The sequence below is a fragment of the Schistocerca gregaria genome, chromosome 7 (genome assembly GCF_023897955.1).
Source record: "Schistocerca gregaria isolate iqSchGreg1 chromosome 7, iqSchGreg1.2, whole genome shotgun sequence".
NCBI lineage: Eukaryota > Metazoa > Arthropoda > Insecta > Orthoptera > Acrididae > Schistocerca > Schistocerca gregaria.
In genome coordinates, this window is record NC_064926.1 from 189,786,810 (window position 1) to 189,803,133 (window position 16,324).

The window sequence follows — 16,324 nt, forward strand, 5'->3', positions numbered from 1 at the left end:
CTAGGTAACTTGCTGATTGCCACTGTCACATGATCAGAATATGTTGTTCTTATAAGAAAGGTTTTGCAGGCATTCATGGAAGCAGGAGTCAGGCAACTTGCAAAAGTCAAACTTCAGGCAGGCTGAAATAAAATTTCTTGTAAAAGATAACAGTATAGCATGCACCAGATGCAGAACTGCAAAATGATTACATTGCAACTTCTTTCACTTTTTTACCCAATATTATACCTGTTTCGATCATTGACTGATTACATTTAAACTTTTATATAACGCAGTCTGAGGCAGTTCATGTGTGTCATCAAACTCCATACTCTAATGAGTAATAATACACCCATTGTGTTAACATGTGACTCATTGTTTCCTGTACCTTCATATGATGCAGTTGTCTCGGAACACCAGGTTTCAATGATTCTTAATATTCGTCCTGTACCAATAAAATTTTGATTTAACGTGCCAGCTACTGATGACAAGCGAGTAATAAATATTGTCACATCTGTGATGAATGACTAACAGTTTAATTATCATACTAGAGAGGTATATTATGTTGACCACTCACATTCTGGCCTGACATTTCTTTCAGAACTGACCATACAGACTTAATTTTGTCTTGACAGTTATTCACTCTCTTGATGTAAAACATTGTTGTAGCCTGTCTAACGACATTCCTCAGCATTAGGTAGCATTGTCTGTAGTGAAATTCTGCTACCGGGCTCTGATTCTCCTTGAGATTGTAATGCAGCTCCCGATTTGCTCTACATTGTATTCTAACGCCATTGGATATCAAAATCAGTTGCTTATTAGTACTGCTTGACTCACTGCAATTACTTTTCATGGGAAAATGCTATCAAAAAACGTAATGAGTATTTGAAGAAAAATGTTACATTTGCCCTTCAGATTGTCTGTATGCTACACGTCTCGCCTTGTTTATCCTTCGAGACTGGCTTTAGATCTCTGCACTAGTTGTGGGCCTGTATCTCTAAATCTTTTGTTCATTGACTTGGCATATGGCTTCCTTGACGCCTTTCCCTATTGCTGTGTGTGTGTGTGTGTGTGTGTGTGTGTGTGTGTGTGTGTGTGTGTGTGTCTTACTAATTTTTCTTACATAGCGGGCATGAACTAGAGAACAAACTATGAAGATATTGCCTAAAAACGTTGAAATCTTGTTTGGAGTAATTCTCTCTGTATCAGGCTGTAAGTTTCAGGTATAGCCATTAAAATTCTTTTCTCTGGAGAATCATACAGAAAGATTATTTTGAAATCCCGACACCAAATATACTTCTTATCTTCCCTAAAAACGAAGCCTACCAGAGTGTCAAGTCTGGAGAGGAAAATCGTGTAATCTGGACTTGGGATTTGTAGAGCAATATAACGAAACTTTTTTTCCTTGAACATTCAAACTTTTCTGTATACCCTTAAAATATTAGGTTTTTACAGTGTTTTAATGTTATCACTCTTTTAAATGAGATTTTATGCATGGCATAAATGGTCACTCTTCCATTTTGCAATGAGCTCCTTGCAAAGAAATCACGTATGAAGTACCCCTCCATACGAAGTACCCCTCCAGAGGAAGCCTTACTATTTCTTCGCTACTTAAAGGATGAGATACAATAATGTCAGTGAAAAGATGTGTCTTTAGCTGCCTTAATATTTTGATCAAACAAGCTTACTGTGCCTTCTGACCAGCATTCATCATTTACTGTACCAACTAGCAGCATTATAGGAACGTCCTTCGGACAGTAATACCCCCTTCTTGACTTCATACTGCAAACACTTTATCGCCGGAATATGGTCTTCAGTGAGCGAGGATCGATATACTACAGTTGTTATTGACTGCATTGGGAGAGCTCTTTGTTTTCCATTTAACTACAGATATACCGACCTTCGTAAATTATTACTACATTGTTTTACATTGGCCCTGCTGATACGTCTACGCCTCTGCAACCCTCGAACGTATGCATACCTATGTTGATGGCCCTTTCACTTTTATACATTCTTTTAATTAGATTTTAGACTTGCCTACCATTTTCTTTTACTTCAGGCTTCGGATACATTGATGTTAATTTCATATTCCAAGCGCACACTTGATATTAAGGATCGGAGGTTGAATAATAGCTTTTTGGTCTATGTTGAAATTAATTGTAGGTGAGAGATTTGATTTTTTCAATTGTCGGCAAATCAAAAAATGGTCTGCAATCTCTCACCACCTGGAAACAGGGACGAGCGACATGATTACGATGATGATGATGTTTGGTTTGCGGGGCACTCAACTGCGCAGCCATCAGCACCCATACAATGTCCTAATCTTTACACAGTCCAGTTTTAGCAACGTTCACAAATGATGAAGATGTTGAAATGATGGGGACAAAACAAAGACCCAGTACCCAGCCAGAGAAAATCCCCAACCTGCCCGGGAACCGAACCCGGGACCCCGTGATCCAGACAACACAATTAGCATAATATGTTTGGGGCATGGGTTATGCCATATTAACAGATACTTCCCACTTTACGTTGGGTCAATGTTCCGCATGATGAGTCTGTTCATAATGTTTGGGAATGTGTTATATAACCTCCTTGCAGTGCAACTGTTGTCCCAAACGAACTGCAGTTTGTCTAATTTCCAGGCACGTAGGTGTCTTTCATTAAGCATATGGATTATTGTGATCTCATGCATTCTGTCATATTGTTACCACCTTTGCAAATACGATGCTACCCTGCAACGTACCCCTATATCTAACGGACATATCCAGGGAGTCACCAGGAATCCTTCTATAGATGTAGTGTGAAATCACCGGTGAGCCTGTCCGCCCACGGTAGCTGAATGGTAAGCGTGACGGATTGTCGATCCTCTCGGCTCGTGTTCGATTCCGCCTGGGTCGGGGATTTTCTCCGCCCAGGGACTGGGTGTTGTGCTGTCCTCATAATCATCCTATCACCCTCATCGACTGCAGGTCGCCGAAGTGGGTCAAATTGAAAGACCGGCACCTGGCGAACGGTCTACCCAACGGGGAACCATAGCCAAACAATTAAATAAATAAATACCGGTGAGCCTCAAGAGACTTCTCCACTGTATGCGTCACAGTATTGTACTGTAGCTCTCCAGACGAAGACAATGCACCAAGATGCTGGATGCGAAGCAGAACTCTACTTTTAATAATGAATAAACACTCTCATATTGCTGTATGTAGCAGTGTGTACGTAGCTATTATATTGTGATATGTTGTAGCCTTAGATGCAGGACACATATAAACTCTGTACGAAACAAATTAATTTTCATATTAAACATATTGAAATAAGTAAGTATGTTAGTGCTCCAATTGATGGTTGCGAGATGCGATATATGTTTGCAGAAAATCTGAGCAAGAAGTTCGGGCCTCAAGTGACAGACCTGTGGGAGAGCTTCGGGTCGGATTTCACGTACCCGGGTAACCTACCGGCCTACGTCGAGGAGTACTTCGAGGAGAACGACGGCGGTCGAACTGTCGCAGCCGACCACGGCGCCGCGGACTTCGTGCGCTGTGTGCCCCTGCCAGGTAGGCCGCCGAGCGACACAATGCACCGCTATGCACGCCGCGCGGCAGGAATGAAGAGACCGTGAGTAAACGGTTCGTTCACACCTGTGGAACATTCCGTGTGCAGCAGGTGCATGAAGCCGTTGTAGGAAGAAATGAGTGCCGCATGAAACGGTGCAAAGTCACTCATGCCTTTTTCTTCTATTTTTTTTTTTTTTTTGGCGCTGTGGCTATCGTGTTCAAGCACAGGATTTTCCCCATTCCCGACGTGGAGACACGTGCAACAATCGTGCGCCTGCCAGCAGTTCTCTTCGTTTCTTCCTACGTCTCACTGTTGTTAATTCCACAGATAATAAAGACAGAATGAAACGAAATTACTGTCTATGATTCCTCACAAAAAGGAACCACTGGAAACAACAAATGCAAACCTGAACGGAAAAAAAGCCTTGTATAGTACTTCCGACGGTTCGGTTTCGAGGCACCTTAATTTAAAAATAGTTTGCATCAAGCAGAGCAAATAAAAGAGCACTGAGCTCGTACTTACAATAGAAATACCTGCTTCCACTGATGCTATCAAGGTACCTAAATAAGCGGGAAATTCCATCTCAGTTCAAAATCTCATGCGACATAATCACTCTTCTCTGCAGTTTGGAGACTGAATACCTTCGATTCAAAATCACACGCTACATAACCACGCTCCTCTTCGGTTTAGAGTATGAGTACTTTCCGTCTCCAAACTGCAGAGAAAAGTGGTTATATCACTTGAGATTTTGATGTGAGATGGAATTTCCCACACCCTTTGGAGATTTTGAACAGCATCAGTGAATGCAGATGTTTCCATTATAATGATGTGGAATTCTTGTACATCATAATTTTGTTTCGATGTATCATAGTGTATTGATGTAGTCCGATTTTTCACTCCTAGAAAATACAATGGTTACATTTTCTTATTCGAAATTTCTTCCCATTGCACTTGTTCGACATGCCAGATCTTGTGGCTAAATTTTAGTCACCCCTCTCAGTGCACACTCGCCGCTTTGGACGGCTGTATATGGTAAAGGACTCGAACCAGTCGATCACATGCCTATCCATCATTGACTAAGTTATGCCAGAGAAGATGTGTGTATCTGTCAATTGGCTGCATGGGATCGGCACATTAAGATGAGTCGACATGAAGGCCTGACAAAATTGGCAATACTGAGCTACAGTGTTTGGCGTGCACATGGCCACACCGGGCATGAAGGAGCCCGATTTGTAGATATAGCAGTACGAAATGTCAATTGTGTTACAAGGAATGGTGTACCACTCGCAGTCATGTGTCATGACAAAAATAAATAAATAAAAAAAATTAAATTAAAAAAATAAAATAAAAACCGTGAGTGTTAAAAGATTCTAACCAATAGGTACTCGATCAAGTGTCACGCCTTGACATTGACACTCGATTTCACACCATAGAGGAACTGCTGTCCCTGAATGTAGTGCCATCTGAACAAGTTCCCGACCGAACATTGCCATGTATTGTGGGCCGACACGTCGTGATTTCGCCTAGTTTTTAAATGATTCAAGGTGGTAAATGCACTAACGGCTCAAAGAGGAGTAGAATTCTACATTTGTGGAGGGTGTCGTTCAGGCCGTAGGGTGTTCTGAGATGCTTTCAGGATTTGTTTTTGGACTATGACTTGGATCCACTCAGGTTACCGCGATCATGAACCAGGATTTTCCGAAATGAGACTATTCTCCAGGCTAGAGTTCGTGTTGCACTGTATTAAAGGATTTAAGAGTCTCTGAGATGTTATCCTGCTCCAACAGGTCCATTCCTGCCGTGCCAGGACCTGTTCGACTGGTGGACGCTGCGCTGCGGCGTGTGGGTGGTCTTCCTGCTGGCCATGCTGGGTAACGGTACGGTCGTCTTTGTGCTCGTCTTCTCCAGGAGCAAGATGGACGTGCCGCGCTTCCTCGTCTGCAACCTTGCCGCTGCCGACTTCTTCATGGGCATTTATCTCGGTAAGTCCGGTCATCTTCACAGAAACGTGATTATTTTTTTAAGTGCGAACTCTTGCAGACGTTTGCTTTTACAAGTTTATATTGTTCTATATTCCATTGATGGTAAGACTGTTAGAGGCGAGTCCGTTCATTTCAGTTGAGACATATGACGAAAATTAATAACTTGGGGTGAAGCCAGACAGTGAAGACTGTTATGGCTCGAACAGCGTTGTGCAGTGCAAGTCTAGACGGGGCTATGAAACCTTCCACACTTTCAGCGGGTTTAAAAGTGCCACAAAGCCGACCGCTTTTAACCTATTACCTTCGTGACCCTGCTCATTCAGCGATATTTTTTAAAAAAAGTTGTCATATTTTAATATGAATTGTTCATTGAACAAGTGCTTAGGTTTATATGTAGGAGCCAAGAAAAGAAGTACAGATGTTTTTAGATGATTCCACTTCAACACTTAGTGCCACAAGCGATGCATCATGATCATTTTGTTAAGGCAACTTAGTTGCCGAATCACCACCATGTTCCTCATTCCAAATGCAGTATCGACATCATATCAACGCTATTAAAAATATCACAGTTTTGAGTGGACATGTTAGAAACATGTTAGCACAGATTTACATCCGCAGTTGCTTGTATATTCCTTAAGATGCTGAATAACGTTACTCAGACAATGAATTATGAATTCTCTGCCTTCAAAGACGCTCGTAGCTCCCGAAGGAAAGTACATTTGCTGATGTCTACCTAATGGGCATAAATGTACACATTTTGTTTTGAAATTCTTCCATTGGTCCTTGTTTGCGTAAAATCAACAATATTGGATTGAGGACCGCGTTGATGCAAAATAATTTTACTTTTATTTATTTTATTTTCTCTACCAAATTAATTTCAGCGACAATATCGCCGTAATCTGCGGTTTTTATTCTTATTTCTTCGGCATATAGGTCGTTATCTACAAGTTTATTGGTCTGTTAAACACGGAGAAACGTAAGTTTTGTACCTTGGTCGCAGTTCAAAACCTTACACCATGAATCGCGTTGACGTCCACATGCACCATCCATCGCGTGTCAATCGTGTTGGCAGGGGACAGTTACCAAAGTACTTCCTAGCGTGAGAGCACGGTGTATGGCGTACGTGCGATCCGTGGTGATCACATACGCTATTGAGAACCATATCCCACCTCTTTCAATGTCCAGGGAACCGTCATAAATCGCGATGACTTCACGTTAATTACCGTCCTTGAATAAAAGTTTCATTTCTGTTCGTCTCGTCATTCATTTATTTCTGTTACCTTCTGTAGTACACCGAATTTGTATGGTCCAAGTTCCATCGAGCTATGTCATTTAATTGTGACACATCTTGCGAAATTTACATTCGTGCTTAAGTTTTGCACACCATTTTATATTATGTTGATTTGTTGCTCAAAATAAGAACTGAACGTACGACAAGCATACTGATTCTCTCCGGGAAAATAATGAAAACAGTCGTCTCAAGTTTGCGATTTTCCATAAATGTGTGGCGCTAGAACAAAGAACAACGGGTAGTCAAAGAAGCCCACTCGAAAGACCCCGTGGATTACGTTTTCACAAGCTCTGACAGAGTTCCATGTAGGACACCTAGCTTTCTGAGACCTCGTGAATGCGTCATGCACTGCCAACATGGGCTAGTACAATTTTCTTCATTGTGTATCAAACGTAACTTAAGGCGGCCATGTACTCTCGTGGTTGCAAGCTTCCTAGCATCTGGTGGACGCGATAGCCCCCAACGACATCGAACTTGCAACCAATCTCGTGAGAGCTGATAATCGATAGATTGCTAAACGAATTCGTAGTATTTGTCAGTATGAGTGAAAGAGTTGTCTTAAATTCCTCGTGTGCCTACAGTTGTTGAGGAGTTTTTACACCCATTATTGATGGATTTCTCGCGTTTCCACATCACGCAGCAGAAAATGCGGGTAGCAGGTTGGGTGACTGCCTTAGCAGAATGGCCCTCAGTCTCAAGTATCATATATCCCATACTCTGTCAGACATCATGGTCGAGATGGATGAGATGGATACGTGAGCGTTCAATAAGTTCCAGTGACCCTTCGACATGATATCTGCAACATGTCAGTTTGTTAACTAGCAAAATTTATCGTCAGTTGTGATAATGGTGAGTTGATTTATCTCATCTCTACCAAAAGTTCCCTGAGGATGGACATGTCAACAGGAAATGGATTGGCAGGAGGAGGGCGGGGACGAGGTGTTCATGGCATATGCTTGTGATCTGCCAAATGGATTGCCTTCGTAGCTGTACCATCATTTTTGCAGGGAGTGAACTGTCATGTGTCTTGTACGTCGCAGGGTTCCTAGCAGTCGTAAATGAGTCGACATTAGAGGTTGAGAATCTTGTAGTGTATGACTCTGGGCTGTCTTTTGATATGTCCAGAGAGTGAAATGTCACGGTTTGTACGTCACAGGATTGGTGGCAGTGGGGCATGTGTAATTTTTTTTTTACTGGTTTTCTAACAGATGTGAATGTGTCGACGTAGGATGAGTGCCAGAAGTTGGCACCTTGTCAGAAAAGACTGTGGGCTCCCTGTTGATTTGTCTTTAGAATGAAATGCCACACAGTTCTGGGTACCACAGGGTTCCTGGCGGTGGTGGACGCGTCGACGCTGGGCGAGTTCCGGCGCTTCGCCATCCCGTGGCAGATGTCGGCCGGCTGCCAGCTGGCGGGCTTCCTGGGCGTGCTGTCGGCCGAGCTGAGCGTCTACACGCTGGCCGTGATCACGCTCGAGCGCAACTACGCCATCACGCACGCCATGCACCTCAACAAGCGCCTCTCGCTGCGACACGCCGCCTACATCATGCTCTGCGGCTGGATCTTCTCTCTCATGATGGCCGTGCTTCCACTCTTTGGTGAGGCTTCGACCCTGTTCTGCAGCCACTGTGGACGAGTCTTGGGGAGGGGATTTACTGAATATGCTGTTACGTTGCCTATGAGTCTGAAATGTTAGTTAAGTAACTGATTATTGCTTATCATTTTACATAAGTACTGCAATGTTGAAGTGTTGGTGGCTGTAACTACATAACAATTGCAAATTGTAACACCCTATAAATTATAGATTGCAGCAATCAGTCAGCCTTGTTTGGATTTCATTACGCAAATTCAGATTTCGGCTAGAGCTAGCCATTCTCAATGCGCTATTTTCTATTCTTAATGCATGTAAGTTCCTGTTTTTCGGGCGTCAGTCACAGTTCTTTGAATATTTAAAGGACTGTGACTGACGCCTGAAAAACAGGGACTTACACGCATTGAGAATAGAAAATAGTGCATTTAGAATGGCTAGCTACTAGCCGAAATCTGGATTTGCGTAATGAAATCTAAACAAGGACGACTGATTGCTGCAATCTATAATTTATAAGTAACATAACAGTCGCTGAGTGCACCCACTTTCCGAATGGAAGACAACCTGATGAAATTGTAAAATAATTGTGTATACATATTTACCTGTTTGAACATGCTGATCTCTAAAACCGCTAGGCAGATTTTCGTAGGATTTACACAAGTAACTTGAGCGTAGCTTCAGACAACATGTGGGCTTGATTTCATCAAAATCTAATCATGCGAATAAAAGATATCGTAATTTATAATTTTGTCTAGAATCGTCTGCTCAGCTTAGTGGTTTGGATGTTTAATCGTCACTGCAAGGTACACCATAGAAACAATAGTATCATAGTAGGCTACACCAAAGAACCAGTAGAAGATACGGCAATTTTTTTAAGTTAGTGACAGGTGTATTATATAAAGTTTAAATCAGAGACAGAAATAAGCACCACAATCTTATCTTTAAGAATATAAATTAACAGGGAACATTACGAAATATGGATTTACTAATATCGCTTTGTGTGTTAAAATCTAAACGAGATTGCTTAGCTTCTCTTGAAAGGTTTCACTTATATTATTTTCTAAGAAAAATGAATTTATTAAGTGTGCATTGTAATTTGGGTGTCTGTTCATTACCTTTTCATTTTTATTTTTTTTTGCTTGCAAAAAAAAAAAGCCTGTAAAGAGTCAAGTTTTTCTCAATGCACCAGAACGTCTAAAAGACTGTGCTATGTAGCCTCAACAATCCAATTAAGAGTGTTAGGTGAGACATGCTGCAGCTCGAAATCATCAGGATTTCATTCGCACTACGGAAAATTCTTCTAAAATCCAGGCGCAACGTAACTCTGATCGATAGCTTCATCAGAACCCTTCACTCATAGAGGCTTAAAACCACGTCTTTCCAACGTAATGTCATGGAAGTGGAATTTTGAGGGGAAGTGGCGTACGTAAGCGATTTTTACATCACCATTCGCCTTGGCCCCCTGTAGCTGAGTGGTCAGCGCGACAGAATTTCAATCCTAAGGGCCCGGGCTCGATTCCCGGCTGGGTCGGAAATTTTCTCCGCTCAGGGACTGGGTGTTGTGTTGTTCTAATCATCATCATCTCATCCCCATCGACGTGCAAGTCGCCGAAGTGGCGTCGAATTTAAAGACTTGCACCAGGCGAACGGCCTACCCGAGGGGAGGCCCTAGTCACACAACATTTACATTTACCCCAAATCGCGCTTACTCCTATCAATTAACCGTTTCACTTTAGATGCGTACAATTTCTGGCGAGCTTGTGTTATGCCATGACCATAAACTAAGCACGTGGCCTGACGCTGTGTGTTGGTGGCATGCCAGTTGCTGCCGGCCGTGGTGGCCGAGCGGCTCTTGACGCTTCAGTCCGGAACCGCGCGACTGCTACTGTCGCAGGTTCGAATCCTGCCTCGGGCATTGATGTTAGTGATGTCCTTAGGTTAGTTAGATTTAAGTAGTTCCAGAGGACTGATGACCTCATATGTTAAGTCCCATGTCCCATAATGCTCATAGACGTTTGTCAGTTGCTTTTCGCACAGCCAACCCTACGTGGCCCGCTCGCATGTTACTGAATCAAACAAACTCTTCGTTGATGTCCCAAATCATACTATTTCAGACATGGGACAGTTGTAAGTAAACACTCACTCAATGCCGGGTTTGTCATCTAGTAGAGGATATGAATGCCCATTTTTTGTTTTGTGAGTCTTTAATTTCAGTACCAGGTCAGATGCTTCCTTGCTAGTTAAATGAAATTAGATTTAATTACAAAAACTTGTAAAGGAAATAAAATAAGAAAATCTTTGGTGTGGAAGAGGGGGAGGGGGATAGGGAGACGCAGCATAGAACTGAAGAATTTGTCCTGTCGTATTTTACCTAATGTAACGGTCTAATGAACAGAAGATTTCAGCTGTGTTGAACACTGTACTCAACAATGGCATCTTGTTCTGCTGTCGAAATATTGTGGAATATAGATATTTACATCTGATGACACAAGCAAGATTCATTTCTTCACTTCAAAGATTGCATCTAACAATCAAAGAGTTACCTAGAATGAATCTTTCGTTCAGCAGTGGAATGTCGTTAGTTTAGAAACTTCCTAGTAGACTAGACTAGAATGCGGAACTTTGACTTCAACACATAATTTTCTTACCGACTAAGCTATCGATACACGATCAACGACCCTTCCTCATGAGTTCACTGTTGCAACTTCTTCTCTCTTACTTTCCAAACTTCACATAAATTCTCCACTGTGCCTACCTTCTGTGAAGTCCTGGTCGTAGGTGACATGGTGAGGGTAATTAGTGGTCCCGAATAGCTCTTACGTAAGTGCACTCGCCCGAGAAAGGCAATGTTCCTCGTCTGAGTCCCCGTCCAGCACGGTAGTTTCACCCTGTGAAGACGTTTCCGTGAACTACTCAAACAGTAAATATTAAAACGCGACTAGCAATAATACTACATTTGGAACACATTGTAACAAACAAAATTTAACACGAATTTCTTGCCTACTGATGTCGCCTTAGCTAGTTACGCCAAACGAGCACGCCATGCCTGACTGAAAAAATCGATCTCGATTAAAAAAAAAAAATCCCTACTACAGGGAAAACCACTGGCCACTGTGTAAAACTTTCTCCAGTGGTAATATTTATCCATCCTGGATGGACCAACCTCTGACTGTAGTGTTCTGAATAATAAGAAGGAAAACTCGAAATTTGGGTCGGATCTGGAGGCCTATCGTCTAAGGCAACTGCCTACCATAAACGGGGATTCTGCCTGCTGCAAGCAGAGGATCCGAGTCCGATTCTTTTTCTGGGACATTCTTTCATTTATCACGACATACTCACTAAATAGCTGCTTCAGCGTTTATTAAAGCATTTTGCTTCAATAACTGCATATCGTAGCATTTCTTTCACTTCATCCTCATTAACCTCATTAATCGCATTCCAGCAAATGTAATGACAGTGGAATACTACACGTATTTTATGAGTATACTGCTCTGCTTGAATGTGTCCAAGATAAAAGACCACTAATTTCAGTGGCCGAACTCTCACTGGGAGTTCACTACTGCCAGTAATGGCCAAAACAGTGGCCGATATAACACCCCAATATTGTTTCTCGACTCGCCGCGCGGGATTTGCCGAGCAGTCTATTGAGCTGCAGTCATGGACTGTGCGGCTGTAATTTAGGTTAAGTAGTGTGTAAGCTTAGAGACTGATGACCCTAGCAGTCAAGTCCCATAAGTTTTCACACACATTTGAACATTTTGAACATTGTTTCCCGACTGCATTTATACTGGGTGAACATTAATAAAACCAACAAACTGCAGGGATTGATTCCTGACTGGAAATGGATGGATAAAGGTCCTATGAATATGTGTCAGGAAATTGGCAGTGCGAATACAAAGACAACGAATCAAGCCGGAACATAGTACAGAGCTACACCGCAACCACGTCGCTACAATTGTTCAACATTGCCTCCACGGATGCAATGCGCCATTCACACATCACATGATGGATTGCGCACTCTTTTGTACTTTCCAGGCTCACACAGAACAGCGTCACATGCGTCATGAACACACTGGTGAAGGGCCTGCACATCAGTAAACGGTTCAGCACACAACTGTTTTCAAATGCCCCCAGAGGTAAAAATCCAGGTAGTTTAAATCCAGTGATCTAGAAGGCCATGCTACAAGGCCACTACTTGGTGTCTAACGTCCAGGGAAGATGTTTTGAGGTTTCGGTGAACTGTAATGTGGAAGTGGAGTGGTGCCGTGTCATGCAGAAACCACATAACCTACTGCATTGTTAAAGGAACATTCTCAAGCAGCCGAGGCGGAATATTCCGCAAGAAGTCCAGGTATGTATCTCGTCTAGGCGTTGTGGAATAACAACCGGTCCAAGTATGTGGTCACAAAGAATCCTGCCCACATATTGGTGTTGAACCGATGCTCATGAGATACCTGAACCATTCACTGAGGGTTGTATGTAGACCGCAGGTAACGATTATGCAGACTGATAATGCCAGTTCTGCAAAAAGTTGCAAGGTCGATAAAGAGGACTGATGACAGTAATCCGATAATTCTGAAGGTCTGTTGCAAAAACATCTACAAAATTCTTCCCGTAGAGCGAAACCCGTTGCTGATAATTCCTGCACTCGTTTCAGGACATAGGGGTAGTAGCGGTTGTGATGCAGTATACGCATAATCGTACTTTGGCTTACACCATGTTGACGGGCCACTTGCGTGGATTTTGTACAGTGGTTCGTCTCAATATTCTATAGAACCCGATCCTCCAGATCTGGTGTACGCACAGTCCGCCGCCTCCCTGCACGTTCGTCTCTCTGAAAGGACCCATGATCGCACGAACGCCCAAAAAAGGCTTGAAATATGGCATGATGTGCTTGGTGTCTCTGGGGGTACTTGTTGCTTGTCTGTTAACCGTTTCAATCTGCGTGGCCGTCAGACACCTTCTCGGCTACTTCCTGACATGAATATAAGTACAAACTGCTCCTCACAGTACGCTGCGTCAATCACACAGCCTACAACACACTAGGAACACACAGCACGTGGTCAGAGGAACTTTCATTCGTTTACGCCATCAACCATGGCACTGATGCATTTCCCGGAAAATGTTCATAGGATCTTTTTTCCAATTATCATATCGAAAAACTAAAATTATGCCATTTATTTAAATGGGTTTGCAGGAAAATGTCTGCGGTCCTGCTAGACTTTTAAATCTTCATTCCGTAGTACTTTGCTAGAGGAGGTAAACAAAACGGTTTAGCCAATTACCATTGTCAATGTGCATGGGACTACAGTGATGTATCTGTGACAGACAAAAAAATAACTACGTTCTTTTTAACTTGAATTGAAACTTGAATTACCGCTCGATTGCTTGTTTCTATTAGTCGAGACATTCTCGATCACAAGTAACTTGATCTTCAATTAATGATCTGCAAAAATGCTGAGATGTGGGCGCCATGCTCCACTCCAAATTTCAAATTGTCTCGGCCACACTGTTTATTGATTGGAACTGCCTTACGCATTTCGATTATACATCATTTTCAAACTAATATACAAAAGCATTCATATTTAAAAGTATTCCATGTACTAAACGTATGGTTACATAGAACATATTCGCCCGTTGTAAGGAGAGGCAAGTACAAAACTTTACATATGAAGGAAAATATTGTACAATCTAAAGGCGTAAGACAGTTCTAATAATGAACAATGTGGCTAAGACAATTTGACAATTTAAAAATTTTCAGTCTCTAATATTTCTGATGTTGGAGGACCTCGGACGAAAATTATTGATGTGTCACTAGAACTTTTCCGCGTTTCCTTTTTTAACTCTATTCATTATATGAGTGGCCCGGTTACTAGTAACCTTTGTACCTATGTTTAGCAATTACTTGACTGCTGTTTAATAACATTTCGGGTGGAGTGATCTAGCTTACTCAATTTACTTACGATTCCTGTCAGTTAGCAAGCCATAATAAGAGTCAGTACCCATCCCAGCTGACATGGAGGAGGAAGGTGTTAGCACCTAAGTGGGACCATCGCTTGTTTCCTAATATTTGCAATGCCATGTATGTATTACAGTTAGAAATGTTAACTGTTTAACTAGTAGATGCTGTCTTCTGGGTAAATAATTCCCAGCACTGGAAGCACCTCCATTTATGATAAAAATAAGATGAGCAAACTTGAGACGCTATCTTCAACGTCACCAATGGATCTCACCCACCATTTTTTACGAAATACAGGGAAGTTTTCCTTTCAACATTCAAGCTCCCACGCCTTCCATGTCTAAATCAGGAATGATTAGGCATAGAGCTTCCAGGCAAGCCGGCCTAACTAGTGTTGACCACGTCGCCTTGCTCATCATGACGTATAACATTGCGTTTTTCATATTGTTTTGTTGCCAATGTGTGCTTCTCATCTAACAAGGTTTTTTTCTCATGTACGAGAGGCGTGTTGTTTAAGTAAGTACCGTTTTGAAATTAAAAAAAGACTTGCTAAGATATATCAATAATTTTATTTTTACATGAAAGCCTGTACCTTAATCTACGCACTGACGCCATTACAGTCTGATTCTTCCTTGTTTACGTTGCGTACTGAGTGTTTAAGATGCCTCGGATGATCGTGAATCCCGCCGACTGTGAAGTACGGGTTGTAATAAGATTTCTTAGTGCTAAAGTCCTAAAACCGATCGATATTCATCGTGAGATCTGTGCAGTTTATGGAGAAAACATTATGAGTTATGGAATGGTAGGAAAGTGGGTGAGAGCATTTAAAGATGACCGCACAAATGTTCATGGTGAACAATGGAGTGGGCGTCCTTCGGTTGTTAACGATAGTTTGGTGCAGGAAGTGGACAATAAAATGAGAAAAAACAGACGATTTACGATTTCCTCCTTGCGGGATGATTTTCCTAATGTTTCCTGTAGTGTTTTGTATGGCATTGTGACCGAGCACTTGAATTACCGAAAAGAGTGCGCACGTTGTGTACCGAAAATGTTGTCGGATGTGCACAAAACCAAACGTTTAGACAGTGCATTGACTTTCCTTGAGCGGCACCACAACGACGGTGATGGTTTCTTAAGCCAAATTGTTACGGGCGCTGTGACATGGTCCGCAGATCGTGGTCGTGCGGTAGCGTTCTCGCTTCATGCACCCGGGTTCCTGGGTTCGATTCCTGTCGGGGTCAGGGATTTTCTCTACCTCGTGATGACTGGGTGTTGTGTCCTGTCCTTAGGTTAGTTAGGTTTAAGTAGTTCTAAGTTCTAGGGGACTGATGATCATAGATGTTAAGTCCCATAGTGCTCAGAGCCATTTGAACGATTTATTGTGACATGGGTAGCCTACGTCACACCAGAAGCAAAGAAGCACTTGAAGAATCACTTGGGCGGTCAGCGTCTTAATGATGATGACGAAGGCAAAACACTGGTGATGCAGTCGTTGACAAGTCAGGCGGCAGACTTGTATGAAGAGGATATTCAAAAACTGGTTCAACGTTATGACAAGTGCCTCAATATTGACGGAAATTATGTAGAAAAGTAGATTAAGGTACAGGCTTTCATGTAAAAAGGGCAACGGCCTTGCCGCAGTGGATACACCGGTTCCCGTCAGATCACCTAAGTTAAGCACTGTCGGGCGTGGCCGGCAATTGGATGGGTGACCATCCGGGTCGCTACGCGCTGTTGCCATTTTTCGGGGTGCACTCAGCCTCGTGATGCCAATTTAGGAGCTACTCGACCGAATAGTAGCGGCTCCGGTCAAAGAAAAACATCATAACGACCGGGAGCGCGGTGTGCTGACCACACGCCCCTCCTATCCGCAGCCGCCGTGAGGATGACACGGCGGTCGGATGGTCCCGATGGGCCGCTTGTGGCCTGAAGACGGAGTGCATTCATGTAAAAATATAATGATTGAGATACAT

General features: G+C 42.6%; 1 protein-coding gene and 1 pseudogene across 2 annotated transcripts in view; both read left to right on the forward strand.

The window, feature by feature from the left end:
- The window catches only part of LOC126281541 (leucine-rich repeat-containing G-protein coupled receptor 5-like), a 685,956-nt gene that overhangs the window by 574,316 nt on the left and 95,316 nt on the right, over positions 1–16,324 (forward strand). For both annotated transcript variants that reach the window (XM_049980596.1, XM_049980597.1), the window contains exons 14-16: positions 3,348–3,530; positions 5,319–5,513; positions 8,130–8,402. In XM_049980596.1, coding sequence (XP_049836553.1) covers positions 3,348–3,530; positions 5,319–5,513; positions 8,130–8,402 — 651 coding nt within the window. The remainder of the gene's footprint in view (positions 1–3,347; positions 3,531–5,318; positions 5,514–8,129; positions 8,403–16,324) is intronic.
- LOC126282567 (5S ribosomal RNA) lies at positions 15,974–16,091 on the forward strand (annotated as a pseudogene).